The 15,850-nt window shown below is 33.0% G+C and overlaps 3 protein-coding genes across 3 annotated transcripts; 1 reads left to right on the top strand and 2 right to left on the bottom strand.

The window, feature by feature from the left end:
• Positions 1-190: 190 nt before the first annotated feature.
• On the top strand, positions 191-1,242 carry LOC142240577 (trypsin eta-like). Its single transcript, XM_075312269.1, has one exon. The coding sequence runs from the start codon at positions 266-268 to the stop codon at positions 1,031-1,033; it is 768 nt and encodes a 255-aa protein (XP_075168384.1). The 5' UTR covers positions 191-265; the 3' UTR covers positions 1,034-1,242.
• Positions 1,243-4,286: 3,044 nt separating this feature from the next.
• On the bottom strand, positions 4,287-5,147 carry LOC142238899 (trypsin delta-like). The gene has a single exon (XM_075310630.1). The coding sequence runs from the start codon at positions 5,105-5,107 to the stop codon at positions 4,328-4,330; it is 780 nt and encodes a 259-aa protein (XP_075166745.1). The 5' UTR covers positions 5,108-5,147; the 3' UTR covers positions 4,287-4,327.
• A 4,550-nt stretch (positions 5,148-9,697) lies between these two features.
• Positions 9,698-10,707, bottom strand: LOC142238678 (trypsin beta-like). The gene has a single exon (XM_075310383.1). It carries the CDS (start codon positions 10,674-10,676, stop codon positions 9,861-9,863), a length of 816 nt encoding a protein of 271 aa, XP_075166498.1. The 5' UTR covers positions 10,677-10,707; the 3' UTR covers positions 9,698-9,860.
• Positions 10,708-15,850: the final 5,143 nt, after the last annotated feature.

The raw sequence follows: 15,850 nt of genomic DNA, 5'->3' as shown, positions 1-15,850 counted from the left end.
AAAATATATTTCTTTTTAAAATTACTTTATCAATTTCCATTGCCAGTATCAGTAACATGTACTGATATTGTATAAACGACCATTGAATAATTGCTAATCTTATGCCCTATCGAAATGATATATGATTAAGAGAAGTTATCATCCCCATACCGTAATCAAAGACTTTTGGACAAAAAATCAATTGGAAGTGGCATAATTTTAGTATTCAATAAAATTTGGTTCATTTAAGATCATTAAACGGTTGAATCCTTCAATAACAGCAACTATGAGGATATTATCCCTAATCGTAATAGTCGTTTTGACCATTGTAACAAGTTGTACAGAGGCTGGAATAACCTCACGTGCAGTGGGCACCAATAGCAATTCCCATATTTCATTATTCCCCTATGAAGTTTCCATACGTCGTCGTTTTTGTGATGCCTGTGCTTATGAGCATATCTGTAGTGGTACAGTCTATCATTCCAAACTTGTGATAACCTCTGCTAGCTGTGTTAAAGGTGCCGATGTGAAGAGAACCAATGTGGTTGCAGGCACCAGCAAACGTTTGACCTCGGCTCATGATGGTCAAGTCTTTTTGGTCGAGAAAATCTTGGAGCATGAAAATGCTGATCACGATATTGCCTTGGTCTATTTAACATCAGATTTAAAATTTAATGATGTGACTATAGAGCCTGTTGTTTTGGCCACCCAATTACCTAATGCTGGTGATAAAGCTTGGGTTGCAGGTTGGGGTCAACTATCTGAGTTTGAGGCGAATTTTGATGATAATCTAAAAGCTATACAAGTGCCCATTATGGATTTGAGTGTTTGCCGCGAGGCTTATTTCTGGACTGAAGTTAAGGATACCGAAATATGTGCTGGTTTTCTGAAAGGTGGTGTTGACGCTTGTCAAGGTGATGCCGGAAGTCCTTTGATGGTCAATGATAAAATGGTCGGTATTGTGTCTTGGGGTTATGGTTGTGCCCGTGCTGGTAATCCTGGTGTTTATACGAATGTTGTAATGTTACGTGATTGGATTGCAGAGCATTCTTAAGCATTTTTGGGAAAATAAAATATTAAAAAAATAAAATTATAATACAAAAAAATATAAAAATTGATATATCGCAATTAATTTTTTCTCGGTTAATTTAAGTTGCAGAGATAAGCCCATGGATTTCAGATAATGCCTTTTAACAATTTGTGAACTATGCATGTATAAGAAATAAAAACAAACAACCGTCTTGATATATCGGATCGAATAAATGTAATTTTGTTTCAAAGGGCTCCCAACATGGAACTGTATTAAATTGTCGATAAAAATCAGAAGAGAGAATATGAATTGACCCTGTGAGGACCTTAATTTGTTTTTTCATATTTAGCTGTAGCCATTAGCGATACCGTTGAGAATTTCTAAAAAGTGGCACTAAAGGTGGCATATACATTTTAAAAAAGTGGCACAAAAAATGACACTCTTTCATAAAGAAAAATAAGAATTAAAGGTACGGTGGGAGCCACTGTGAGAATTTTTAAAACGTGGTACTAAAAGATGGCATATTCATTATAAAAAAGTGGCAAATAAAATGGCACACTATTTCATAAAGAAAAATAAGCATTAAACGCACGGTGGAAGCCACCGTAGTGCAATAGTTAGCATGCTCGCCTGGGATACAAAGGGCTATGCATTTAAACTCAGTTTAGACAAAATAGCAAAACGTTTTTGAGCTGTGGACTATCCCCTCTCAGTAATGCTAGTGACATTTCTAACTTTACAATGATTCTCTGAGTGGTTTCACCGAAATGTGAAACGCCGTTCGTAGTCGGCTTTAAAAATGAGGTAAATGAGACATTGAGCTAAACATAGAATTGGGTAGCAATCATTGATAACAGATAAGTTAACCACTTGTGGTATCACAATTAACTGAATAGTCAAAGTGAATCTAAAATAATGGGTTACCACTATACCTAACCCAAGCTAACGCATTTATACCAGTGTTTTATATAAAATTGGGAAATATATGTTTTTTATATTAGATCCTCACAATTCCTAAAAATGATTTTTTTCTCCTTTTTAATTTAAAATCATTCCTCGAAATTTACTATTCAGAAGTTTAATCCATATTAAGTCCACTGTGGAAAAATTGCTTTGCATACTTTTAGGCGGAACAATTGTCCACTGAGAACATAATGGCATAAAAGGTAAAATTGTTCATAAATATCGTATTTGACTGATAAACTTGACCATATTCGTAATTTCAACCGTATTTGGAATCAAAATGTATAAAAAACATCTTAGAGCATAAATGTATGCAATTAAAAAGTGGTACAGTATGATGATAAGGTAGCACAAAAATAAAAAAGTATCACATTTGCTGCCACAAAAGTAAATTGAAATTTACTGTTTTGAAGTTTAACCCAGATTAATCCTACTACGGAGAATTTTCTTTGCATACTTTTAGGCGAAATAATTGTCCCTGAAAAAATTGTGGCATAAAAGGAAAATCGTTTTCAAATTAGTATTCAAGTGGTAAACTCGACTATATTTTAACTGTATTTGGAGTCAAAATGTATAAAAAATCTTAGAGGATAAATGAATACAATTAAAAAGTGGAACAGTATCACGAAAATGTGACACAACATAAAAAAAAGTATCACATTTGTTGCCACAAAAGTATTGACGTTTGAAAAAGTGTCAAATTTGCCACTAATGTGTCTCAACGGTAAATTGAAATTTACTGTTCAGAAAATGTGCCTCAACGGTAAATTGAAATTTACTATTCACAAGTTTAACCCAAATTAAGCCTACTACGGAAAATTTTCTTTGCATACTTTTAGGCGAAACAATTGTCCACTGAAAAAATTATGGTATAACAAGGTATACAAGTGGCAAACTCGACCGTAGTTTAACTGTATTTGGAGTCAAAATGTATAAAATAATCTTAGAGGATAAATGAATGCAATTAAAAATTATGGCGAAAGGTAACACAAAAATAAAAAAAGTATCACATTTGGTGTCACAAAAGTGTTATCGCATGAAAAAATTTGCAACTAATGTGCCTCAACGGTAAATTGAAATTCATTCAGAAGTTTAACCCACATTAATCCAACTATGAAAAATTTTCGTTGCATAATTTTAGGCGGAAACTGATGCTCATTAATATGAGCATCAATCAACTTTACTATAAAAATCAGCCTTACTATGAAAAATTTCTTTGCATACTTTTAGGCGTAAATTGGTGTTCATTAATATGACAATAATATTTATTGAGGGATACTTTAACCTTTTTTTCTCTAGAGAAGCTTAACCCTAGCTCTGGCACTATTCACATTTACATTTGTAAATAATAATTTAGAAAAAATTGGTGCCAGATCTAAAAATCCGTAGTTAAACTAACTCTAATTTTAACTTATTTTTATAAAAAAAAATTGTTTGTTTGTAGTTAAATTTTATTATTTTTTACGAAATTTTCCACAGCCCAATGACATTTAACTTTTTTTTAATTAGTCTCAGACATTTTATGAACTAAACGTGGGTATAAAGTTCACTATGAACTAAGGCAGAAGACAATTTTCGTACGATTCCCAAAAATAATAAGAATGAACTACTGTATGGTTACAATGGTCATGGTTTGGCGCCAATGATTTTTTTCTTTACTTTTAGTTAATTTTTTCTTCTATAAAAGGGTGTAATTTCGTGAATTGCTGTTAAAAAGTACCCCAATTATTAGGTTCTTAATTATTCCATTGAGATGAGATTTTTATGGTTTCAATATCATTAAAAATATTAAATTAAATTGATTTATCTTTTTTCACATCTTTTAGCCATTTTTTGCTGGAATATTTCAAATTCAGCAGAGGTTAACGGCTTATTGAGTTTTTTTTCCATTTTGAACATTTCAAATTAAGCGATGCTGAATATAGTTTGTGAAGATATTTTTTTAATTCAACTATGCTGATTAAAATTTACCTTCAAATATTTTCAATTCAGTTGAGATAAATGTAGAAAGGTTTCCTAAATTCTCAATATAGGAATATATATACCTTTTTTTAATTCCCCAGTGTTTTCTTAATTCTCTTCAATTCAGCTGTGCTGAATATAAATTCTCAAGGACAACCTTAATGTACCATGTAACTAACATAAGGATTTCTTAATAAGAACTTCAATTCCGCCAGACTGATATTATCGTCCCTGACGAAATCATCAATTCAGCTATTATAATTTGAATACTATCAATTCAGCTGAGCATCTCCTCTGGGATTTATGTTCAAGATTTTGTTGTCATTTGCATATTCTCTTAAACCCTCTGCAATAAATTTACTCAATAATTTGTATTTTATTATGTATTGCAATTTACAAAAATGAATATTCCTTTACTGTGGCATGTTGCTTAATCCAGTCTCTTAGATCGGGAACTGAGGCATAAACTCCAGGGAATGATTTACGGGCACAACCAATACCCCATGATACAATACCCAATAATTTGTTCTCATGGATCAAAGGACCACCAGAATCACCTTGGCAGGCATCTTTACCGCCACCTTCAACATTGGCACACAACATACGATCTGTCAACATCAAGGGATAGGATCTCTTGCATTTGCTCAATTCAACATAATTGACAGTGACCTGTTGCAAGGTATTGGGAATATTTCCGCCTTCGACTAATGTACCCCAACCGGTGACAATGACTTCAGCACCAGCTTCAGGTCTAGATGTAGCCAAAGCAATGGGTTGGATTTTATCATTGATGGGGAAATGACCACCCAAAATCAAAATAGCCACATCGTAATCATTGCTGGAGGTGTATTTCTCATGGACGATGATTTTGATAACTGGCAATTCCCAGGTGACTTCATTCAAATAGGTCGAACCAGCAACAATGGTTAAAAGGCTCAAATCCAAATCTCCAACAACACAATGGGCAGCTGACACTATGACGTTACTGCTATACACACTGCCACCGCAACGGTGATTTCCACGATAACGCATGGATATCTGATGGGGATATTGTTCAATAGTTGCATCACTACCACCCACAATACGACCATCCAACATGGGTACCGAAGGTACAAATTCTGCCATCAAGGCCGGCACCAAGGCCAAACACAGTACAATGAAAAACTTCACCATTTTTACCCTCTCTCACTCACCGCACTAAACGATTCACCAGATATTTTCTAGTATTTATACACTTTCGCTTTAAAAGACCATACAAGAAAAATTAAATTCTGGGACTATCCATTGATTATTTACTAGTGATGGCGGTGGCTTCCATTAATAATAAATCAATGCCTAATCAGCTGATATGGGGTTTTTTATTTGCGTGTCCAGGCCTTAAATGAAAAATTATCGTATCTGAGTGGAAAGAGGAAGGCCGAGAATGATTGCAGTTCAAATTTCGTTTGCAAATCCATATGATTTACTATACACCCGCAACAGTTGGAGAATGAGAATTCGATAAGATTTAAATTCCAAGTAACCTCCGCGAAAGAGATCGAGAGAGAGATCCAAACAAATCGATGGTTACCACAGAAGCTAAGATTTTCATATGAAATTAGTTAAAATTGTCATTAGATTAGAATAACAGAATTGTATTAACATTTGTGCGGCATTGTTAATAACATTATACGAGGAAATATTTTAAAAATGTTTATCGCATTAGCTAGAATCTCATTTCAAAGCATACTTTTAGGCTGAGAAATTATTGATTTAAACATTGCTTTGAAAACTTTTTGAATTCAAATAGGCTTTTAATTATTTTATAACAATTCAATGTTGCCAGGTTGGGGACTTTCCGCCCTAAATTTAGGGGTTTTTTTCTCGGTTGGTGGATTTTTAGGGGTAACATTTATTTGAATTTGAAGAAAAAATAAAACAAAAAAATTAATTATTTACTTTCAACAATTTGGGCACATCCAATGCAGAAGATTTAGAAATTGTGGACTATTTTTGGCAAATAATGCATATATTTACTGAATTTTATTTTGTCAACTTTTCTACATTATAAACCGAATTTTCAATTATATATTTTTAATTAATTCGATTTATAAATTGATATTGACATATTGTGTGTACTTGTATAAATACAGGTTTTTTTTCTCAAAATTTGGAAAGGCATTTTTATCATTTACATTCCTAAAATTTTTGGCGGTTTTGAAAAAAACTTTAGAACAATTTCGGGTTTTTTTCTTCTTAATATTTGGGGGTAAGGTATACAAATGACCTGGCAACACTTTAATAATTTTAATTAATCCAGTATTTCTGACTTTTGTTCCCAAATTAAGACGCTTTCGTCCTCAAAAATTCCCAGTTTAAATTAGAATTCCTCAATAATTTGTTTACAAGTCTCTATGACAAAAACTAAAGAAAAACCAGTATGCTGTAGAAAATCAGCAATAATTTAAAAATAAAAACAAGTATATTCTGCAGTAAGTTCGACCGGGCCGAATCTTAAATACCCACCACCATGAATCAAATATAATAGTTTCCTTTGAAAACTCTTCATCGTAGCGGGTTATTTGATAATATATAGAATTTCAGGGGGGTTTTGATGACAGCCGATCCTAAGCCATCCAGTTCAACCAGTACGCTTCCCCAAGATAAATTTAAAGATTCTACCTATGAAGACTAAATCAGATTCTGGATTTCTAACAACCATTTTTGTTTGAGATTTTAGAGGAATCACGAACATCTCGTGTAGGTGTGCAAGAAAATGATGAACTAACACCTTGAGTTGAAATCCAAAATCTTTAGACTAAAAAAAACTAAATCTGTTCAAATTTGATAACAACTACGGTTTATATAAGCCCAAGGAGTTAAATCAGGAGATCAGTCTATATGGGTGTTATGCCAAAAACATGCACTGATACACACCACATTCAGCACACCTAATTGTGGTTCTGAAAAACCTACAGAATCTTTACCGATACATAATATATTCGGAACACCTATTTATGGCCCTAAAAATCCTCTACACTTCACATTTCCCTAAAAAACCTCTACATTTCACATTTCTGGCAAATTGGATAGGTTAGGTTAGGTATAGTGGCAGCCCGTTATATCCGGCTCACTTAGACTATTCAGTCCATTGTGATACCACAGTGGTGAACTTCTCTTTTATCACTGAGTACTGTCCGATTTTATGTTAAGCTCAATGACAAGGGACCTCATTTTTATAGCCGAGTCCGAACGGCGTTCCAGTGAAGCCACTTAGAGAAGCTTTGAAACACTCAGAAATGTCAACAGCATTATTGAGGTGAGATAATCCACCGCAGAAAAACTTTTTGGTATTTGGTCGAATGCAAGGCTGGCATGGTAACCATTGCACCACGGTGGCTCCCAGGCCAATTGGATAAAAACTACGGTTTCTAGAAGCTCAAGAAGGAGAATGGGGAGATCGGTCTATATGGGGGCTATACCAAAAGATGGATCGATACGACACTATTTTCGGCAAACCTATTTTTGGTTATAGAATACCACTAGATTTCAAATTTCAAGCAAATCGAATTGAAAATACGGTTTCTAAAAGCCCAGGAAGTAAAATCATGAGATCGGTCTATATGGGACTATACCAAAAAATGGATCGATAGACCCTATTTTCGCTACACCTATTTATGGTACTAAAATACCTCTAGATTTCAAATTTCAGGTAAATCGAATTGATGATACGGTTTCTAGAAGCACAAGAAGAAAAATGGGAAGATCGGTCTATATGGGGGCCTATAGCAAAACATTGACCGATATGCCCCATTTTCGCTACACCTATTTGTGGTCATAGAATACCTCTAGATTTAAAATTTCAGGTAAATCGAATTGATGATACGGTTTCTAGAAGCACAAGAAGTAAAATCGGAAGATCGGTCTATAGGGGGCCTATAGCAAAACATTGACCGATATGTCCCATTTTCGCTACACCTATTTGTGGTCATAGAATACCTCTAGATTTCAAATTTCAGGAATTTCAAGAAATAAAATCGGGAGATCGGTCTATATGGGGGCTATAGCAAAAGATGGACCGATACGCCCCATTTTCGCCACACCTATCTACGGTCCTTAAATACCTCTATATTTCAGGCAAATCGAATCGAAAATACGGTTTCTAGAAGCCCAAGAAGTAAATTCGGGATATCGGTCTATACACTGAAAAAACAGTGAACCCACCAGGAAGAAAAGTTTCGGTTAATTTTAGAAAATTTTGAATATTTGTAGAAAATTTTAACTAAACAGTATTACAAACGTTGGCATCACTCCAATGTCATAAAAATAAGTAAATATTTTTCGACAAATTCAAGAACATTTATTAGACATAACTAAGTTTTTTCACTTGTTAAAGAAAATTTTGTAGTTTGAAGGAAAAACTTGGAGTTCAAAATTGCAAGAATGTCTTTAGTGATATACGAAGTTCATGATGGACGCATTTTTGGTAAAATTTACAAATTTAAAGAAATTCTGAACTATTTTGAGGAAGGTACGAATTTAGTTAATCATTATGCTTCATTTGAGTTTATTTTTTTCCTCGGTTTTAGTTAATTTAACTAACCTAAACAAAAAATTATTAGAGTAAAGGAAACTTTCTCCAAACATAATAATTCCATGAACTAAAATAAAGTTAAATTGGCTTTAGTGAAATAGAGAGTTCACTTTTTTTTTTGAGTGTATGAGGGCTATACCAAAAGATGGACCGATACACCCCACACCTATTTATGGTTCTTAAATACCTCTATATTTAAAATTTCAGGCAAATCGGATTGAAAATACGATTTCTAGAAGCCCATGAAGTAAAATCGGGAGATGGGTCTATATGGGGGCTATACCAAAACATGGACAGATAGGCACCGTTTTCGGCAAACCTATTTGTGGTCCTCAAATACCTCCAGATATCCAATTTCAGGCAAATCGGATAGAAAATACGGTTTCTAGAAGCCCAAGACCCCAAATCGGGGGGCCGGTTTATATGGGGGCTATATCGATACCTGGACCTATATAGCCCATCTTCAAACTTGATCTGCCTGTATATAAAAAACGAATCTGTGTCAAATTGCAGGACAATATCTCCATTATTGAAAGCTGTAGCGTGATTACAACAGGCAGACATACAGACAGATGGACAGACGGATATGGTTATATCGTCTTAGAATTTCTCCCTGATCAAAAATATATTTACTTTATATAGTCGGAAATCGATATTTAGATTTGTTACAAACTGAATGACAAACTTATTATACCCCATCACCATTCTATGGTGGTGGGTATAAAAAGTTTTCACCTATCACTATGGTTATATTTACACTCTGTTTGGAAGTTCGATGCAACAGAAACTGTTTAATTTTTTTTGCTTTTGCCCAATACAAATTTTTATTAATAATTTTGTATAAATGTTTGTTATTAAAAAAAAATAAGTTACAAATATTTTGCTTGTATTTGCTTGTATTCATATCGATGATTTAAAAATTATACACAAAAAAACATTTGAAAAATGTTTGGCGACTGATCCCAAGTAATCTACAAGGGGGTTATTGGTTACTTTGACGGACAATATATTTGTTTTAATATAAAGATTTAAAATGTCAGATTTTACTCATAGAAGAAAATCTCCTTTCACATGCCCTCACAGAAACCCCACTTTTTAGAGACTTCATCTACTACCTAGGCTTTACACAATTTTTCTTTTTATACCCTGCTCCACACTGTGGAACAGGGTATTATAAGTTAGTGCATATGTTTTTATATAATTCTTATTTCAAGGATATAATTTGTTCGGTTTGGCTATAATAATTTGTTCGTTTCGTTAATTTTTCACTTCTTTATATTCCTTTTAATTTGTTCGGTTTGGCTTTAAAATTTGACCATTTCATTTTTTGATCACTCTCTTGTTTCCTTCGATTTACATATAAGGTTGGGCATTATCCTTAATCCATTGAATATGTTGGGGAACACTGGCATAGACACCAGGAAAACCTTCACGAGCACAACCAATGCCCCAGGATACAATACCAACCAATTCATCATTCACCACCAATGGACCGCCGGAATCACCTTGGCAAGAATCCTTGCTAGCATCCTCAACACCGGCACATATCATTTCATCCGTAATCGTATAACTTTTAGTGGCATATTGACTATTACAATAATCACGATCGACAATATTCAATTCCACCATTTGTAAGTGATTGGTTAGGGTTTCAGCATCCTCATCAATTTTACCCCAACCACTGACAATGGCTTTGACGCCTTGACTGGGTTTTTCCAAAGCCAAGCGAATGGGTTGGACCGACGAAGAATAGACCAAATCTTCGGCCAAAATTATCAGGCCCACATCATTGACATGGGTATTCTTATTGTAGCCAGTATGGGGTATTAATTTGCTTACTCTATAACCATCATCAGAATCGAGTAGAGATGATCGTCCAGCCACTATCCTTATGTAGGAGGCAAAACGTCCTTTAATACAATGGGCTGCTGTAACGACGACCCGAGGGGCATAGATTGCACCACCACAAATATGCAAAAGGGTATTCGTCTCCAAACGTACAGAAACTTGATATGGCAGTCTTTCGATGGAAACTTCCTGACCTCCAATAATACGTCCTCCTTTATTATTCTCCACAGAAGTTTGGCTGCGAGGCGCCAATACCGAAGCTTCTGCAAATACAATTAAGGTGAAGGCTATCAAAGCCAATGTGGTGTTACGTGTTAGCATTTTCGCTTAGTTATGATCACTGGAACCTTCTTTATCAAGGCCTTTATATAGCAAAAAATTTTGAGCTGTTTTACGATGATATTGGATAATCAAACAAACAATTGCCGGTTTATTTTTTTTAAGTTTAATGATGACCAAGACGAGTGGTAAAGGTCTATCATCAAAGTGTTTTTGTTTTATTTTCCAGTGGTGGACATAGACTTACAAAAAATTAGAGTGACTGATAATGGATCAAATGAAAGTACATTTGGGACTTTCTTTCCAAAACAAAAACAATGAGCTGAAGTCAGGCAGAGTCGGATAAACATCTAGGGTAATAACGCCATATTTGCATATATGCAAAAAAAATATATTTTTTTTTTTCGAAAACGTATATTTGGATCCATACACGTAGAAAAAGTTCCTATACTGAAAAAAATATTTACGTGATATTAAAGATTACGCAACCTCAATTTTAGGATGTGCAATTTACACACTATTAAGGAAAAATTTCTTTAAAATAATGAAATTTTATTTAAAAGAAAGTTTATAATCTTTGCTTCAAAAATTTTTTCCATTAAATTTAGGACACACATTTTGAAAATTTCCGTCCCTTCATTAAAGTTGCATGACTTCAAGCTAAGGCAAATTTTCGTTCAAGTAAATCTTAAGATTTAAGATAAAAACGCTTCAAATATAGGCTGACTTATTTTGAGGATTTAGCATCTTTGGTTTAAAGTTATTTTAGAATTAAGACAATATTTTTTACTTCCAAATATCAGTCATAATTTGGATTTTTAAACAGGCATTTGTTTGTACGTGAATAGCTTTATTAATATACCGAAAAAATAGAATGAAAATTCAATAAATGAGATCTGTATCCTAATTTTATTTTTATAGATCCTAGATTTAAAGCCATATACGTCGCAAAAAAAATTCCTTATTTTAAAGAACCCGCATCTTTGGCTCGGAATCAACAGCAAAATCCTTAAAGGAAAGTCAAAATCTTTGGATCCAAGTAAACTTTTTTTTTAGTGTATGTAAATATATAAATAAAATTTCACTATAGAAAATAAACTAATTCGAAAATTTCCTATAGAATTTTTCGGAAAATTTTCTATAAAAATTAATATTTCCGAAAATTAATTTCTATAGAAATTAATTTTTCCCAAAACGAAATGAAACGAACAAATTATTATAGCCAAACCGAACAAATTATATCCATGAAATAAGAATTATACAAAAAAAAAAAAAAAAGAAAAATTGTGTAAATTTGTCAATCCGTTTGTAACACATCAAAATATAGATTTCCGACTATATAGAGTATATACATATACTCTTGAACAGGGAGAAATTCTAAGATGATATAACCAAATCCGTCTGTCTGTTGTAATCACGCTTCAGCTTTCAATAATGGAGATATCGTCCTGCAATTTGGCACAGATTCGTTTTTTATATTCGAAGAAGGGCTATATCGGTCAAGGTTTCGATATAGCCCCCATATAAACCGACTCCCCGATTTGGGGTCTTCGGCTTTTAGAAACCGTATTTTATATGCGATTTGCCTGAAATTGGATACCTAGAGGTATATGAGGACCACAAATAGGTTTGCCAAAAATAGGGTCTATCGATCCATGTTTTGGTATAGCCCCCATATAGACCGATTTCCCGATTTTACTTCTTGATTTTACTCTCTAGAAACCATAGTTTTTATGCAATTTGCCTTGGGAACCAGCGTGGTGCAATGGTTAGCTTGCCCGCCTTGCATTCGACCTAACACCAAAAAGTTTTTCAGCGGTGGATTATCCCACCTCAGTAATACTGGTGACATTTCTGAGGGTTGCAAAGCTTCTCTAAGTGGTTTCAATGCCGTTCGGACTCGCCTATAAAAAGGAGGTCCCTTGTCATTGAGCTTAACATAGATTCGTGCAGCACTCAGTGATAAGAGAGAAGTTCACTACTGTGGTATCATATAGAAATTAAATTTTCCGAAAATGTTCTATAGAAATGAAATTTCCAGAAAATTTCCTAAAGAAATGTAATGTTGCAAAAATTTCTTTAAGAAATGAAATTTTCAGTAAATTCACTATCTAAATGAAATTTGCAGAAAATTTCCTTAAAGGGTTGAATTTTTCAAAAAATTTCCTTAAGTGAGTGAAATTTTCAAAAAATTTCCTAAAGAAATGACATTTTGAAAAAAAAAAATCATATAGAAATGAAATGTTCCAAATATTAACTATAGAATGGAAATTTCCTATAAAAATGCAATGTTAAAAAAAAAATATTTAGAAATGAAATTTTGCAAAAATTTCTTTCAGAAATGAAAGAAATTCTGGAATTTCTTTTAGAAATGATATGAAATTTTCCAAAACTCTCCTATAGAAATGAAATTTTCCAAAAATTTCTTATAGAAATGAAATTTTCCAAAACTTTCCTATAGAAATGAAATTTTCCAAAAATTTCTTATAGAAATTTGTCAAAAATGTCCTCTAGAAATGACTTTTTTTATAAATTTCCTTTAGAAATTAAATTTTTCAAAAATTTTTATAGAAATGAAATTTTCAGGAAATTTCCTATCGAAATGAAATTTTCCGAAAATTTCCTATCGAAATGAAAATTTTCCAAATTTTCTTTTAGAAATTAATTTTTCCGAAAACTTCCTATAGAAATGAAATTATCCAAAAACTTCTAATAGAAATGAAATTTTCCAAAAATTTCCTATAGAAATGAAAATTTTCAAAAATTTCCTATTGAGATTTTGATTAAAAAAAAAAAAAATATTAAATTAAATTTTTCAAAAATTTTTTATAAAAATGAAATTTTGCGAAATATTCATATAGAAATGAAATTTTCCGAAAATTTCCTATAGAAATGAAATTTTCAGAAAATTACCTATAGAAATGAAATTTTCAGCAAATTTCCTATAGAAATGAAATTTTCAGAAAATTTCCTGTAGAAATGAAATTTTCAGCAAATTTCCTATAGAAATGAAATTTTCGGAAAATTTCCAGTAGAAATTAAAATTTCCGAAAATTCCCTAACACGCAAAATATATATAAATAATTCTTTCCTCTCAAACGAAATTTTAGGTAAAACAAAGTTCGTTTCTCATTTGCTTTTCGCTGTAAGAAAGTTTATTTGGAAGAAAAGTATATTCTTTTTGTGATAAACGATGATTCTTTTCCAGGATGTAAAAACAATTTCACAAAGACTAACTCAACCCTCACATCTTTCTCACTTCCACGAGGTTTTTTTAGTTCTTAGCACCTTTTTCTGTAATACAAACAATGTAGAAGAAATTTTTCGATATTATAATTTTTTTAAATTTTACCTTTCGCCTGGACGGAGAATCGAATCGCGGACCATGCAATTTGTAAGCCAACACACTATCCACTGAGCTATGTTGTTGTTATTGTCATCAATAGACAATTATCCATATAAGTTATATTTATATAGCATAGCTTGCGGCGCCCACGAATCGATTAAAGAAACTTTATTTAATAGAAACATACATTTAGTTGGGCACCGTGGAGCAGTACCAAGGGTCGTTGGTTCGATCCCTGCTTCGACCGAACAACGAAAAGTTTTTTTTTACATATATTCCAGTTATGTTTGGAAGATTCCGAAAAGATGTTCAACATTACATACTGCTATATTAGGGAGCCACCGTTAGCATGCCCGCCTTATATAACAAGGTCGTGGGTTAGATTCCTGCTTCGACCAATTTGCCTGGGAACCACCGTGGTGCAATGGTTAGCTTGCCCGCCTTGCATTCGACCAAACACCAAAAAGTTTTTCAGCGGTGGATTATCCCACCTCAGTAATGTTGGTGACATTTCTGAGGGTTGCAAAGCTTCTCTAAGTGGTTTCACTGCAATATGGAACGCCGTTCGGACTCAGCTATAAAAAGGAGGTCCCTTGTCATTGAGCTTAACATGGAATCGGGCAGCACTCAGTGATAAGAGAGAAGTTCACCAATGTGGTATCACAATGGACTGAATAGTCTAAGTGAGCCTGATACATGGGGCTGCCATCTGACCTAACCGCCTAACCTAACTGTGTTTTATTAAAGATTTAAAGTCAGAAAAGAACAGTGCTTGATATAAACGTAATGGACTGTATTGTTGGTTCAAAAATATTTTTTTTTATTTTTTTATTTTGTAACAAACGAAATTTTTTTGGTTATAAAGTTTAAAATTTTCGAAGCAATTCAAAATACTCTAACAAAAGAAAAACGGTTCCGGTACACGTTTCCCAAACGTTTTTTTTTCTTTGCGTATAGAAATGAAATTTTGCAAACATTTTTTAAAGGAATGAAATTTTCCAAAAATTTCCTATAGAAATGAAAATTTCTTGTAGATACGAAATTTCAAGTTCAAATATTAGAAATAAAAGATGTAGCATTCAAGCTGCAATTAAATCCTTGGAGTCCATGTTCCTCAACTCGACACATACTTGACAACAATAATATAAACGAGATGGCTGAACTGTTCAATATTTAGAGCCTGGGAACTGCAATAGTTTCTGTTAGTTAGTACCGTTGAGCCACTTTAGTGGCAAATTTTGTCAATCGGTGATACTTTAGTGTCACTAAATACTATGAGCCATACTATGAAATTAATCCAGTAATATTAAATTTCATGAAATGATTTTCAATGGAGATAAAATGATTGTTAACTTAGTGAAAATCTATGATTTCTAATTTATTTAATACAAATTAAAATTGAATGCAATTTAGTTTCTGTTTTTAACCTCATTTCGTGAACTACCCACTTTTTTTGCCTTAACGACGACTGCTATCAATGTCCATGTTTCTAGATTGATATCTTTCCAATTTCTTGGACGACATTTATATCCATTATAAAATTTATTTTCGGTAGTCATGTTTTCAACCGAAAAAAATAATCGATAAGAACTTCATCGCAAGAACAACTCTAATTGGCTAAATTATGGCAAATGGAAATTTCCTTACAATTTATTATCGAAGGCTATAAACCAGCGCAATTGGATAATTACTTTTGAAGGTGTTTATTATGCCGAAAATCCTTAAAAGCCAATGAGTTAAAATGATCGGTATTGTGCGATTTTTATGCTGCGATAAATGCCAGTAAATATTTTGAATTGTATCATAAATATCAAATATGTTCATTAAATGTCATATAGGTATTGAAATTCTTTTCAGATGTGAAGAAGAA

This window comes from Haematobia irritans, chromosome 5 (genome assembly GCF_050003625.1).
Source record: "Haematobia irritans isolate KBUSLIRL chromosome 5, ASM5000362v1, whole genome shotgun sequence".
NCBI classification, from domain to species: Eukaryota; Metazoa; Arthropoda; class Insecta; order Diptera; family Muscidae; genus Haematobia; species Haematobia irritans.
Note: the sequence above shows the minus strand (reverse complement) of the source record. Positions and strands in the feature narration are given on the sequence as shown.